Source organism: Cucurbita maxima, unplaced genomic scaffold (genome assembly GCF_002738345.1).
Source record: "Cucurbita maxima cultivar Rimu unplaced genomic scaffold, Cmax_1.0 Cma_Scf00034, whole genome shotgun sequence".
Taxonomy (NCBI): Eukaryota; Viridiplantae; Streptophyta; class Magnoliopsida; order Cucurbitales; family Cucurbitaceae; genus Cucurbita; species Cucurbita maxima.
Window position 1 is genome coordinate 761,185 of NW_019272050.1, and position 14,466 is coordinate 775,650.

Sequence of the window (14,466 nt, forward strand, 5' to 3'; positions counted from 1 at the left end):
CTTCCAATGGGACGTTGTGACTTGATTCGTGCAGACAGGAAGATCTTTTCCTTATTCACCCAGGAAAATGGAGCTATCTCGTGAATGTGTTTACATATATATATATATTGCAAATTTGTTGAAGATAACACTGAAACAGGGATGTTCTTGAAAAAACAGGCTGATATGTACGGAGGCTCATGAACAGTGAACTCTACGTATTTGGGCTTGATTCCTTCTCGGACTAGGCTTTCTGCTAAGCCCAAAAAGAAAAACCAAGCCCAAGATGAACGGATATGAACAGTGAATGCATGTCTGGGCTCTCTTTTGAAAAAGCCCAATATACTAGAATTTTTGCTGTGGATTACGTCGATGGGCCGGCCCATAATGGTTACAGTTCTGTTATTATAGAATTCTCAGATCGGAGAGTGTCTTAACAAAAAGCCTCGTTTGTCCTGGCTCTCTTCTTCTTGTAGTCTCTCTCTCTCTCTCTCCCTCTCTCTCTCTCTCTCTCTCTCTCTCCGACGACAGGTTCCTGAAGCTCAGCCAGGCAAGGGCATTGATCTTGGTGAGTCCGCTTTCACTTTTCCTCCCCCCCCTTTTCTTTTACCTTCAAATTTGAGGAAGAAGGGAACTATTTCCATTTTGTTTCAGTCGATCGCCGTCCGAGCAGCGTTTTGTTTAATCTGGATTTCACTACTTTACTTCGTCGTTGACAGGAAGGGAATAGTGAGATTGAATTTCCTGTGTTGCTTACCTTAAGTTTCAATGAACAAGAAAATAATTCTGCCGCACCGTCCTCGTTCTGGATGGAGAATCTTCGATTCTAGCTGCATATCACCGAACTTAGGGCTCGGACCTTCGAATCCGTGTTATTTTTTTCATCGTTTGGGCACTTTCTATGGTTCTTTAACCCTATCCTTTCTTGCCCTTGAATCTTTGATTGCGGATCTGATTTGTCCATTTCTACGTGTTACCTTTTCGTTGAAGTCGAGGATTCATATATCAATAACAAAGCCTTCAATCTCTAGTGTAATTAATATTTTCCATCTAGTTATTAGAGATCATATGGAGCATTGATTTTATCCACTTGTATTCTGCACGTCCGGAAGGCGCGAGTTTATCGTAAGCGGGTAAAGTTGCGCTTGGCATTTTTCTTTTATGTCTGAGTTTTTTAGTCCGTTTCCAGTCGTTTTTTCGTTCTTATGCCACGTGTTTCGTGATAAGAGATTTGTTTTTTTTTTTGATATCTTTGTTTTTGTTTTCCCATCAACCTGTGAGTGACTGTTATTTGGAAACCGTCTTTTTGAGCTGTGAACCGATTTCTTTTTCTCTATCTCGTCTTTAGTTTTACAGGAAATCACTGTACAAGATGTCTATGGTCCACGAGCCTCTATATCCAATAGCTGTTCTTATTGACGAGCTGAAAAATGATGACATTCAGCTACGGTTGAACTCAATTCATAGACTTTCTACGATTGCACGTGCTCTTGGAGAGGAGCGAACGCGTAAAGAATTGATCCCTTTTCTGAGTGAAAACAATGATGATGATGATGAGGTGCTTCTTGCTATGGCTGAGGAGTTGGGAGTGTTCATCCCATATGTTGGTGGTGTTGAGCATGCCCATGTTTTGCTTCCACCTCTGGAAACTCTGTGCACTGTTGAGGAAACCTGTGTGAGGGACAAAGCTGTGGAGTCTTTGTGCAGAATTGGTTCCCAAATGAGAGAGAGTGATTTAGTTGATTGGTTTATTCCTCTCGTTAAGGTTAGTATTTCCCTCTACATTTTTCTTTTTCCTTCTTTTCTTCGATATGCATTCCTCTCTTTTTAAAATCATTCCCTTTACTTCATTTATCTGACACTTGCAATAGGTGGCGCATTGAAAAGTATCCATAAATTTAAGATGTTTTATGCTAAATATGCGTCCAATCATATATTGAATGTTCTGGGATATGTTATTTAAGTCTTGCTTATGAGCCTATACTTTTGACGTCCTTCCAATGACAATAGGTTTTTATAGAGAATACAGCTCAAATTGATTAACTTTGATAACATCAAACCAATTCTGAGACCCTATTAGGTCTCCCTGCCATTTTGTTCCTTCTGTCCTAAAAATCTGAGAACTGCTCCCCTCTTTCTTTTATTTTTCTTTTAAAACACTCTTTGCATATTCAACATTGATAGCTTTAAATCCAACGTTTTCTGAGGGGTCTGTGTGTCTGTTTGTGCTTTCACATATATCCAGAGATTGGCAGCTGGTGAATGGTTTACGGCTAGAGTATCCGCATGTGGGCTATTTCATATTGCCTACCCTAGTGCTCCAGAGATGTTGAAGACCGAATTGCGGTCAATGTATGGCCAATTGTGTCAAGATGATATGCCCATGGTTAGGAGGTCTGCTGCCACAAATCTAGGAAAGTTTGCTGCAACAATTGAACCTGCTCATCTGAAGACTGATACCATGACAATTTTTGAGGATCTTACTCAAGATGGTAATTATCTGTATCTGTTACCTGAGTGTGATTTACTTTTCTGGTTTCTTGCGGACATTGGATTCATGTGAATAGAAAGTGTGTTTTCTAGTGGGTGCATCACATCGGTTGTGTATTGCTGGTTAAAGTTTAGACTTCTTGTTTTAGTTTTCAAATTATTTTAGTGTATGTTCAGTGTGCATAATATGTTGAGATCAGTGCTGTTATAAGTCTAACTATTCTTCATTTGGACTTTTTAGTTGAGATATTAACAGGGAATAAACATGGATCTTTCTCAAGTTACAAAAGCATGGGAATTATTCTTTAGAATTATTGTAGACAGTTGTTTGGTTTAGTACATTTTATGTTCTTACACCAAGTCTTTAACAGATCAGGACTCTGTGAGATTGCTAGCCGTTGAGGGTTGTGCAGCTTTGGGCAAGTTATTGGAACCCCAGGATTGTGTATCGCATATTCTTCCAGTTATGGTTAACTTCTCCCAGGTATAGTTTTGCACAATTTATTGGATTTCACAGTTTGATTTGTATGCCTGACAATTTGTTAGAATGATTATATGCACTGTTGAGAAATATCTTTCTTGGAAGATCAGATCAAGCATTATCTTCTTTGGAACAAGGATCAAGGATTATTTTACAAATACATTTTGTAATCTAGTGGTTTCCAGGTCTTTGTGATGAACGTCTGGATGTATTGTTTTATGTTTCCTTTGTGCTTCTGTTGCTTAGTTATTAGCAATGGTAAGAATGACGTAGATGTGCAAACATCCAAAATTCTTTTTAAGTTGCTACTAAAACTTTTTGAGCTGTCCATAGGATTATTAAATCAACTTTAAAGAAAGCATAGCATATTATAAATACCTTTGTTCTCGAACTTTTTCATTCCTAGGTAAGCTATAATATCAATGAAATTTTAATGTATAATCTATATATCTGCATTTTATTTAGTTATTTCTTAGTTTGAGTACCTCTATTGTGTATAGCAGAAGGTAAAAATGGTATTTACATGCTTTATACCCTCATGGCCTTGACACAATTTATTCAAGCGCTAATTTCTTTCTTGTTCCTTGCCTACGTTTCCTTCTATGTAGGATAAGTCTTGGCGTGTCCGTTACATGGTTGCCAACCAGTTATACGAGTTGTGTGAAGCTGTAGGACCTGAACCTACTAGGTAATTTCTTATTAATCTATGAAGAAAAGTTGGTTATTGATCAATGTGGAAAGATGAGAATGTATTTTTTTTTTTTTTTTTTTTTTGACCTGTTGTATTATGGAAACCCATGAAATGTAGTTCTGTATGACCTTATAATCTGGTTTATTTGGCTATGTAGATAGGAGCCCCTTCCTTGGTTAGTGGGGGGTTATTGGGAGGAAGGTTCTTCTTCTTATTCTGGTTTTCTAGCTTTGAATTTCCTTTCTCTTTATTCTAAAACATTGGAGATACTTTAGTTTATTCTCTTGGGTGGCTCCTAGCCTTTCATTGGTTAGCCTATATGCTCATGTGGCCTTGCTATTTTAATTTCATTTATCATAATTATCAAATTTTCTATTAATTAAAAAAAAAATGAATGCACATGTATTTTTGTACTAATACTATGTAAATATGGAAAATAATTCTTATATTAGAAAGAGTTGTGAACATTGTGCCAAGTGTACTACATATTGAGTTTTTATATTGTTCATAATGCATGCACTTGTTTTTGGGTGGTAAGGACGGACTTGGTACCTGCTTATGTGCGCTTGCTTCGAGACAATGAAGCTGAAGTTCGTATAGCAGCTGCTGGCAAAGTGACCAAGTTTTGCCGGATTTTAAGTCCAGAACTAGCAATTCAGCATATTCTTCCCTGCGTTAAGGTGCATATGCTATTTTAGAGTTTAATTTCCTTTTCACTTATCTACTGTTACATGTCATGCCTCAATTTTTTTTTCCCTCATACTTTCACTGAGTGCTAAGCAAATAACGACTACAGGAATTGTCATCAGATTCCTCTCAGCATGTCCGTTCAGCTTTAGCCTCAGTTATCATGGGAATGGCTCCTGTGTTGGGAAAGGTATGAAGTCTTTATTTTGGTTTTCACAAATGTGTTGCTTGCTATAAACTGCATATTAAATGTTTATTTATTATTTTATTGAGAACCTTAATCCGCTTCTTTCTTCAATAAGTCTGCTTAGAAGCCATATCTAAGTTTTTTTTTTTTCCATTTGGGGGAAGGGGTGAGTCCACTGTGGAGAGAGAGGAAATCCTGGATGCTGATTAATACTTCTGTTAGCATATTGATTAGTTTGCTAATTTCGGAGTGTATTTATATATCTGAAATTTTATGAAAAATGGCGAGGAATTGGTAGCTCGATTCTGTTTTGTATTTCTGAATTTTGAAGGCCAAGAAGTGATATGAATTACAAATTGAAATAATTTGGGGATTGTAGCGATGACTCTCATAACTCCGTACACAGTGGCTCTTGGAAGACTACTTCACACTCGTTTTTCTAGGAACATTCTTGTGGGGGTTCTGTAGTGGAATTCATTAACTTTCATCTTTCAATCCAGGTTATCCACCCTTCCACCCGGGGGTAAAATTACCTTTTTCTAAATGATAAATAAATTATCAGTCAAGTTTTTGTGCTCATAAAAAAATATGTTGTCTTTTGTGTCTGGTTGAGTGATGAGGACGTGTACATGTAGTGATAAGGATGAATGGTAGACTCATTATTTCCTCGGAGGCCCTTTTACATCATATCCATGCAACTTTAAGTGGTTACTGGGAAAGATTCGGTATTACATAATTGTCTTGTCTCCATTTTTCTTTTCAGGATCGATGGTTTAACCAGTCTCCCAGTCTTGTTTAATGTATATTGTTGTTTGTATTGGGACATGAAAAATCTCACTTAGATGGCTTGTGCAGGATGCTACCATCGAACAACTGCTTCCGATATTCCTTTCTCTGCTTAAGGATGAATTCCCTGATGTGCGCCTCAATATCATTAGCAAGCTTGATCAAGTAAATCAGGTTTGTTGTAATTCACCTTGAAACTGGAGGGGGAGGGTTGTTGACCAACATCACAATAAGAGATGCTGTTTTATACTTCGCAAACATGCCTTAACTCTCTCACTCTCTCTCCAAAAATATTTTACTGTCTCACCAAAAACCTGTTATGCAGGTTATTGGAATTGATCTCTTGTCTCAATCACTGTTACCTGCCATTGTTGAACTTGCTGAGGATAGACACTGGAGAGTTAGGTTAGCAATTATAGAATACATTCCTTTATTGGCAAGTCAGCTGGGTGTAGGGTTTTTTGACGATAAGCTTGGTGCTCTTTGCATGCAGTGGTTACAGGATAAGGTTTGTGTTTCCTGAGCTTCATTAAGTCTTACTATAGTTTAAGAATGCATGAAAAAAGTAAAGTTTAATGTGAATAACATGCTTCTGAGTGAATGTTGCTTCAGTTTATGAGAATATTCTTTTTGTTGAATAAGGTACGTTGCTGTTCATGAGATCATTTGATTGGTTTCTGAAGGGGATGTCCATTATACGGAATTCATCAATTCTAGTTTCTGTGCAACTGAATCATAATGAAAGTAGCAACTGAACTATTTACACTGGATTGTTAGTTATAGAGAGAAAATGATCGGTCTTTGGTCATTATTAGTTAAGAAATTAAAAGGATACAAATGTGTTTTAGTACCGCTAGCTTTCCATCTCCTGCCAAGTCCTCCATTTCTCTCTAGCCACGACAAATATGTAAGTTTTTTAAACATTTCTGCATAAGATTCTAGTTTTATGGACCAGAATCCCGAAATTTTACAGGGGAGGATATCCATACCCAAGCCGGAGGGCAATGGAAAAATGTCTAGTTTATATCTGGGGTCAGAAAGCCAACTTTGGTTGCTTCTTTGACGGCGATCTTGTTAATTCTCGTCCTAGCTAAGGTAGCAGACAAATTTTCACTGCCTTGGGAAATTAACTCTTCCTAGTCAAGTTGGAGAGGCCACATATGGTTTGTTTTTATTGCAGTGGGTTCTTCTTGCATGTTTACTCATATGTGATCTTGCTATGATATTTAAAAAAAATGGAAACACTAAATAGATTTACACGGTACAAGAGTGGAAGAGGATGAGATACCAAAGGCATCCTCTTTGAGACACCTAAGACATTCTGTTTTTCTTTCTTCCTCATTGTTCTTCTGCTGCTCTCTCTAATGCACAAAAAGCTATAAAAGAATTTGACCATCTAAAGTGAAAGGAGGTCATTTCAATAGTCAACAAAGTACGGAAAGTGCACATATTAAGAAAGAACTATTTTAAAGGACAACTTGAAAGATATCATTGACTTGTTATATGTTATGCAGTTTTTTTAAGAAATTTCTATTGCAATGGTTACTCCTTGCAGGTTTACTCAATCCGTGATGCAGCAGCTAACAATTTGAAGCGTCTTGCAGAAGAATTTGGTCCTGAGTGGGCAATGCAGCATATTGTCCCACAGGTTTGTTTCTAATGAATTTCACAATCACATTTAGCCTGACCTTGGTGATAGCCTTACATTGTCTTTAGATAAAGAAGTTTTTAGATAAAGAATACCATCCAGAGGTCATGATAGAAGTATAACACTAATCATTATTAATAAAAATCCTTCACCCTGCCTGCTGCACACAATCCATGCACTTTGTTCTTTTCTTCTAACTGATGGCGTTTCTCAAACAGGTTCTTGACATGATTAACAACCCACATTATTTGTATAGAATGACTGTTCTTCGTGCGGTCTCCCTTCTTGCCCCAGTTATGGGCTCAGAAATCACATGCACAAAGCTTTTACCGGTGGTTATTAGTTCTTCCAAGGACAGGTACAGGACATAAATTATTTTCTTGTTTTAATTAGATAGATTAGTTGCTGGCCCAGAGCCGGATGGTGGAATCATCCATAAAAAAATGAATCATGATGGATGTTATTGTCAGTTGGCTTGCACCCCATGTTAATTGTTAAGTTAAGTTTTTACAGGGTTCCAAATATCAAGTTTAATGTGGCGAAAGTGTTGCAGTCTCTCATTCCCATAGTTGACCAACCTGTAAGTAGTCATAAGATGATGCTTAACTGATATCTTGATTGTTTATATTAATATTAGATAACACTTGCGATGCAGGTGGTGGAAAAAACTATCCGCCCTAGCCTAGTTGAACTCAGTGAAGATCCAGATGTAGATGTCCGGTTCTTTGCTAACCAAGCTCTTCAATCAATCGATCACGTGATGATGTCTAGTTAGACCGGGCTTCATCGCCATCCCAGCAAACATCTGTACGAAGGTGCTTTTGCAGAAGTTGCTATTGTTTTTCAACGAAATAGCTGTATGTTTCTTCCCCCACGTTCGTTGTTGTAGTGCAGTTTGTGATGCATCGCGTGCAGAGTGAGCCATTGAGTAGAGACTTGATGCTTTTATTCCTTCTGCATCCTTATAATCTATAATATTCTTTCTTCATTTGTCTTTTTCAACAATGGACTCGTAATTTGGATGTTGAACTCGGGGGGCTGCTATGGAGTCCCCATTTGTATCTACACTTTTTTTGATTGCCAATCTTCAATCTCTACTGTAATAGTTATCAATTTGTATTAATTATATTGACTTCAATTTAAGATTCTGAAACCAAATGGGTACACATATCCATACACACTTGAGGACACCAAGTGAAAATACTCATGATTAAAGGTATGATCTTAGAAATGATTCTTGCTGATTGATTTGTTTTGCAGAAAAGAACCACAATTAATCCACGCTGAGAAAAAGAAAAAAAATCTTTCAGTAGCTTTTTAGTAGCACGAGTTTCTGGAAGCTTGGTTCTTCTGGTTTTTCTTTCAATTTGTTCACATCTCCGAACTAATTCAAATCAAGAGTTATTTCAGATCAAATGCAATATCCAAAATAGTTCTGATGAAAAACATTGTCCATCTCCAACCAAACTAATTGACAAGCAACATGGCCAAACTTTCACTGTCTAACCGATGTAACGGTAGATTTTGAACATATACGACAAACCATAATGAAGGGAAGCTAGTTTTAACAAGAGACGTATGCTGAAATATGAACAAACAATGAAATAATAGAATAGGTTAAGAGTAGCAAAGTGAGAGTTGTTATAAGCGTGTGGAAAATTCTCTTTAGCAACACATTTTAAAACCTTGAGGGAAAGCTCGGAAAAGCTCGGAAAAGCTCGGAAAGAAAAGCCCAAAAAAGTCCAAAGAAGACAATATTTGCTAGCACTCAACTTGAGCGGTTACAATGACATTCATGTTACATTCGTCCAAATTCTATTATCTACCATGAAACTGAATTTGAAAAAAGCAATATGTTGATTTAAAAAAAAGAAAGAAGCGAGCTTTAGGATAACCTACACGACCGAATCACATGCTGTTTCATCGTTTACATCGGCCAAGCTCTTGTTCATATTGAGAGTTGGGAGATATGAATGTGAGAACGAAGATTGGAAATGATGGTTCATTCTATGAGAGGCATTGCTCATAAGATACTAATCTTCTTCCCAACCTACGTTTTTGTATTACGCTCACTTTATACAATATGCTGCAAAATTTAAAATCCTGGAAACCAGGAGATGTATTATGCTCACTTCAGTATGTGCTATGAACTGACTTTAATTAGTTCAAGCCTGACAAAACAAGTAAGACGCCTCGATCGTTGGCTGGCTAAGCTAAAGACCAATGACTGAGCATGACAAAAAATGGGCACACCTCCATTTATATAAATCTATCTAAAAAATCAAAGAGACGTGAAGTCTTACAATGGCGGCTAGTCCTACATAAGAAAACCAATATCCATTGTCATAAAGTTGGTACTTATCCTCTGGGGAGGTGAGGGCCCAAAATTGTCCTTAGTTTCACTTCATCATTCACCCTTAGTGTCGCATCAGCCATCCACTAATGTAGAGTCAGTCCCTCTTCCCAAATTGCGAGGTTTCTTTCCAGTTGTGCGTCTAAAAAGGAAGAGACTGGAGACCGAAAAAACAGGGACAATTCATTGCTACCTGAAAAGTTCAGAGCTTTAAGGAAAGTACACGAGCTAAGAACCGTGAGTGAAAATTTTGACCCATTGCATGTGGACACGGTTGAGAATTGTTGGGAGAGAGTCCCATATTGGCTAATTTAGGGAAGGATCATGAGTTTATAAGTATGGAATACTGTGAATGTTTGATTAATCCACCACACCTAAATGGTGTGAAAGTTATCTTATTTATAATCAAATAAATTACAAGGAAATGGAAATAGTAATAAATGGAAATAACAATAAATGGAAAGATACCTATGATAATAAGGCAAATAGTAGATATTTGCCTTATAATAAAATATCAAATATAATATATATGGTAAACTATAAATTATTACTAAATATCCTTAACACCCCACCGCAAGCTAAGCGTCGGATATATTTGCAAGCTAAGCGTCGGATATATTTGCCTTATAATAAAATATCAAATATAATATATATGGTAAACTATAAATTATTACTAAATATCCTTAACACCCCACCGCAAGCTAAGCGTCGGATTTAAACGAACGTAAAGCTTGAATCTGAAAAATTCAAAGAGGTTGAGAAACACTTTTCATGAAGATGCTAACAACCCGGTTCTTGGCCATCAAAAATTTGTAGAGGGATCGCCACTCAGCGGCGATGCTGTCTTGGCTTCGGCGAGAATATGTCTAACCCATGAAAAGGGATTGTCGCTTAGCGACGATGCTTCCTTGGCTCTGGTGAGAATATTTCTAACCCCAAGAAGTAGAAGGGGAAACCTAGAGCAAGGGACAAAAACAATGTTGAAGCCGGAAGAGTCGCCACATTAGGCGAAGGAGCCAATTTTGGCGAGAAGGGCAGTCGGAAGAGTCACCTCATCGGGCGAAGAAGCCAATTTTGGCAGAAAGGGCGGCGGCAACTTGGTTGGCGAATAGGCCAGTGCGGCACCCAGATTCCGCAGGTTGATAGGTTTAGGTTAGGGTTTATGTGAAGGATGAAGGTTGATTGGGAAGAAAATGAGAGAGGCTATATTGGCCAAGGGGAAAACCGATTGGGTTGGAAAAGGTGAGGTTGTATGTACAGAGTATGACGAAATGTGATTTGGAGGTCAATAGGGTGGAGCCGAAGAGTAATCAATCGGCTCCGACTACGACAGCCATGAAGACTGCCCCTGCGGCGTCAAAACCAGCAGGGGTGGTGGAGAAGAAGATTAGAGGATTCAAAAGCCATTGAAAAGAAAGGATCGGGGTTGTTAAACCGAGAGGGCTCTGATACCATGTGAATGTTTGATTAATCCACCACACCTAAATGGTGTGAAAGTTATCTTATTTATAATCAAATAAATTACAAGGATATGGAAATAGTAATAAATGAAAATAACAATAAATGGAAAGATACCTATGATAATAAGGCAAATATTAGATATTTGCCTTATAATAAAATATCAAATATGATATATATGGTAAACTATAAATTATTACTAAATATCCTTAACAAATACATCTCCATTATTATAAGGCCTTTTGGGGAAGTCCAAAGCAAAGCCACGAGAGCTTACGCTCAAAGTGGACAATATCATACCATTGTGGAGGGTTCATGATTCCTAACAGACACTTCTATTCTTGGGTGTGAAGTCTTATTCATAGGATTGAGATGGCTGAGTTTGAAGTGGGATTATTGTTCCAAATTTAGTGTACACAATGGAATCTATTGCAAGTCTCTCTTATCTTATAACTCATCTTCATCTATATAAATTCCACCTTACACCTTGTTTTTACTCAGAGTCATGATTGAATCTAATTCCTTGAGCTGCTAACTGCTTAAGTAACATGTTTCAATTGCCATAAGATGGCTATTTGGGTCACCATGGTAGTTCATATGAGGTGGAGGAGTAGATTTAAGTCCAAGTTTAGGCATCTCAATAAGGATATAAATTGATAGAACAGATAAATCTTATAAGTCTGAAAAAGTGTTCTTCTCTGTACAAATTCTACTGAAGCTATACACATAAGAAATCCTTGATATGACCAATCATTTCAAGAGTCCGAGTCTGTGAGAGTTGTGATTTGTTCAGAACCTGAAACGCATGGCCAACTCCTTCATGAACCACATAATTGATCAGCTTACCCTCTCTATGTAAAGCAGAGCAAAACTCCAAGTTCCTATCTTTCAATATGTCCAATTCCGATATACATACCAAACTAGGCAAAACCCTCAAATTCTCCACCTTAAACAACCCTTTTGCCGAAGGATTACACCATGGGTGGTCACGGTTTGCCCCAAACGGCAATGCCAACCGCCAGTATGTATCGGAAACCGCCATCGTCAGTGCCGAACGAGGAGGTTGGACCAGAAACTTCTCTGATTTGGTCCTTGACTCCCCACCAAAAAATGGTTGTATCAAAATGTTACCTCTAATAACCAACGGCTTCAAGACCACAGCTCCAGAAGCAGTTGTCTTACCACCAAGTCTGGCGGCTACATTGAAGGCTATGTTGCCACCCGCACTATCACCACCAAGGTAGATTCTGGTAAAGTCACAGTATCTTGACCACCAATTCTGCTTGCCCCCTATAAGAGCAACTTGTTTCAACCATGAAATGGTCTTTAATCCATCTTCATAAGGAGCTGGAAGAGGGTTTTCTGGTGCCAAACGATAATTCACAGACATAATTATACACTCAGCTTTTGCAGATACCTTGGCAAGGAACTCATGGTAGCAGCTCCAAGCTGCCGAGCCAACACAAAATCCGCCTCCATGGAAATAGACAAGCAAAGGAAGTTTCCCCTGGCACTGTTTTGGGATATAGAAACGAGCCCAAATGTTACTCAGCTTATTCACAACTACATCCCAAGAAGTGACACCGAGCTCTGGCGGCAATGCATTAGAGACACAGGGAACTATCTGTGCTCTTTCCACATACCCATTTCCGTAAACTCTAATGAGACCTTCAATCTCCTCAACCAACATATCATGTTGATCAAAGCCATTAACATGTTCTTCGAAACTTGGAATCTGGCCTAGGTTAATGGTAGGCATTCCGGGGATGCAGAAACTAAAGGTAGAGGCTTTTGAGAGTAAAATTAGTTATGGGCGAAGGTATAAGCTTCTAATGTTCCTTATATAGATGATGAAAAGATGAGTATCGTGGTCTGACTGGACATCTATTCTATCTAGTTGGGGTTGGGGGATATTACCCTCTCTTTTCCTGCCAAGTGGGCAATTGGCTAAGTGCCACATGTTTTGACATTACATTGATTCAAGCACAATAAGCTAAAACAAGGACTTGTCCACTTTTTTCTCCTTTATGTTGTAGGAATGATATATAAAAGGAAGAGGTTCACATGTTTTAGTCTATGCTGTAGTCAAATTACAATAGCAGAAAACAAAGATAGAGAAATATATAAATAATGCAAATAAGAATAGTGAGGCTTACAGTTCAAGAATGCAATGCTTTTCCAATGCCACTTGCGACCTTTTTGAAATGGCTCACTTTGAATGCGCTTTGTCTGAAAAGCAAAGTCTGACTTAGCTTGCTTGCAATGGTGTATTCTCGGATAGGTGGGTTGTTATGGCCTACTGCCATTCCCATCAGAAAGCTCTATTATTGCGTGCTTAAAGTTCAAGCACAAGAGAAACATGTGATGTTGATTGTCTGGTTTCAATTCATCTTGACGTTAGGCCTCCTGTGTCTTTAAACGCTTAAAAAATTAAGAAAAATTTACATCGAACATCATCATAGCATTGTCGCGTCTGTTGCACAGCTACCACAGCCACCACGGGTACCACACGCTATAATAACTGTCCCTGAACATGCACCAGCCATCACAATTGTTGCCTCCCAAAAGAAGTTCGGCATGAATCATCGATCTAGCATCGCCTCTTTCTTTCGGGACATTTCACAAACACCTTGTAGACGCCTCACCTAAGAGGGAAAAAGAGAACACCACCATTAAATATTCTTTATCCCCATTAAATTTGTTGGGTGGGACCAAAAAAAGAAGGAAAAAAACCCCATCTCCATTAAGATTCATACACTATAAGTCTGCAACTATGATAATTTAAATGGTAAATGCCCCATATAGTGATCTCCAATCAAGACAGACATTCACAAAAAACATAAAAAGAATATAGATATTTTGAAGTCTTCCATTATGCGTGGTTGTAAATCCCAGCTTCAAGGGTCAAACCTGACGCATCAATTGTGCGCAAGCATATGTCCGTTCTGTCCCGAACCTAATTTGAATCGTAAAATTGCTAAAAAAAAAAAAAGAAGAAAAAAGAGCGAAAATCTCCTCTTCAAATTTCGATTAGACCTTTGGTGTTTGAGACAACACGATTTCCACCGAAGGCTCTGATTCCATTGCTTTGCTAGTGCGAAGCTTAAAGTCAAAGACCAAGAACAGTGCCTGCAAAGTTGTTAGTTCAAATTCCAAATGGTTCATGAGCGCCCGAAACGTGGAGCCAAACTCAATTGAGTTTGAATCCGAAGTGGTGTAGCGCTAAGTTTTCAAGCTTCTTGTTCATGTCTGTACTCTGTCGGAAGATCATGATTGCACCATTTCGGGAGAGAGGAGAAGTTTTTTTTTTTTTTTTTTTTTTTTTTTTTTTTTTTTTTTTTTTTTTTATTTCTTACGGCGGGAAAAAACTAAGAGAATTAAGAGACGCAACGATGTCCCTTAAAACGGCGCCGGATTTTTATTATTTCTTTATTTAATATGAATGAGGAAATGTTATTAATAATTTAGTTAATGTCATCTTTTTAAATTAATTTTATGAATAATATATATATATATATATATATATATATAAACCAAGTTGTAAATACTAAAAAAAATAGTTACAAAAAATGTTTTTTTATTTTTGTAATTGGTCTAAAATTTTAAACTTTACATTAAGAAAATAAAAATTATTGTAAAAAAAAAAAAGAAAAAAGGGAAAGTGCCCCTTCCCGCCCTGCCCGCGTGCTCTCATGCGCGCGCCCCC

The 14,466-nt window shown here is 37.8% G+C and overlaps 2 protein-coding genes across 2 annotated transcripts; one reads left to right on the top strand and one right to left on the bottom strand.

Moving 5' to 3' along the window:
- The first annotated feature begins 429 nt into the window (after positions 1-429).
- LOC111467536 (serine/threonine-protein phosphatase 2A 65 kDa regulatory subunit A beta isoform-like) lies at positions 430-8,102 on the top strand. The gene is made up of 13 exons (XM_023112470.1): positions 430-547; positions 1,328-1,744; positions 2,225-2,471; positions 2,841-2,953; positions 3,559-3,638; positions 4,180-4,321; positions 4,438-4,518; positions 5,371-5,475; positions 5,627-5,809; positions 6,857-6,949; positions 7,168-7,307; positions 7,463-7,529; positions 7,605-8,102. The coding sequence occupies exons 2-13, from the start codon at positions 1,352-1,354 to the stop codon at positions 7,722-7,724; spliced, it is 1,764 nt and encodes a 587-aa protein (XP_022968238.1). The 5' UTR covers positions 430-547; positions 1,328-1,351; the 3' UTR covers positions 7,725-8,102.
- A 3,110-nt stretch (positions 8,103-11,212) lies between these two features.
- Positions 11,213-14,103, bottom strand: LOC111467774 (probable carboxylesterase 6). Its single transcript, XM_023112834.1, has 2 exons — positions 13,797-14,103; positions 11,213-13,405 (listed from the first exon to the last, which is right to left on the bottom strand). Exon 2 carries the CDS (start codon positions 12,517-12,519, stop codon positions 11,479-11,481), a length of 1,041 nt encoding a protein of 346 aa, XP_022968602.1. The 5' UTR covers positions 12,520-13,405; positions 13,797-14,103; the 3' UTR covers positions 11,213-11,478.
- Between the last annotated feature and the right edge of the window lie 363 nt (positions 14,104-14,466).

What these genes read in the sequence shown, in the direction of transcription:
- LOC111467536 (XM_023112470.1), top strand. Translation starts at nt 1,352, where the DNA reads ATGTCTATGGTCCACGAGCCTCTATATCCAATAGCTGTTCTTATTGAC. An exon ending in ATATTCTTCCCTGCGTTAAG is followed by an intron (nt 4,322 to 4,437) that starts GTGCATATGCTA and finishes TAACGACTACAG; the next exon opens with GAATTGTCATCAGATTCCTC. An exon ending in AGCTTGATCAAGTAAATCAG is followed by an intron (nt 5,476 to 5,626) that starts GTTTGTTGTAAT and finishes CCTGTTATGCAG; the next exon opens with GTTATTGGAATTGATCTCTT.
- LOC111467774 (XM_023112834.1), bottom strand. Translation starts at nt 12,519, where the DNA reads ATGCCTACCATTAACCTAGGCCAGATTCCAAGTTTCGAAGAACATGTT.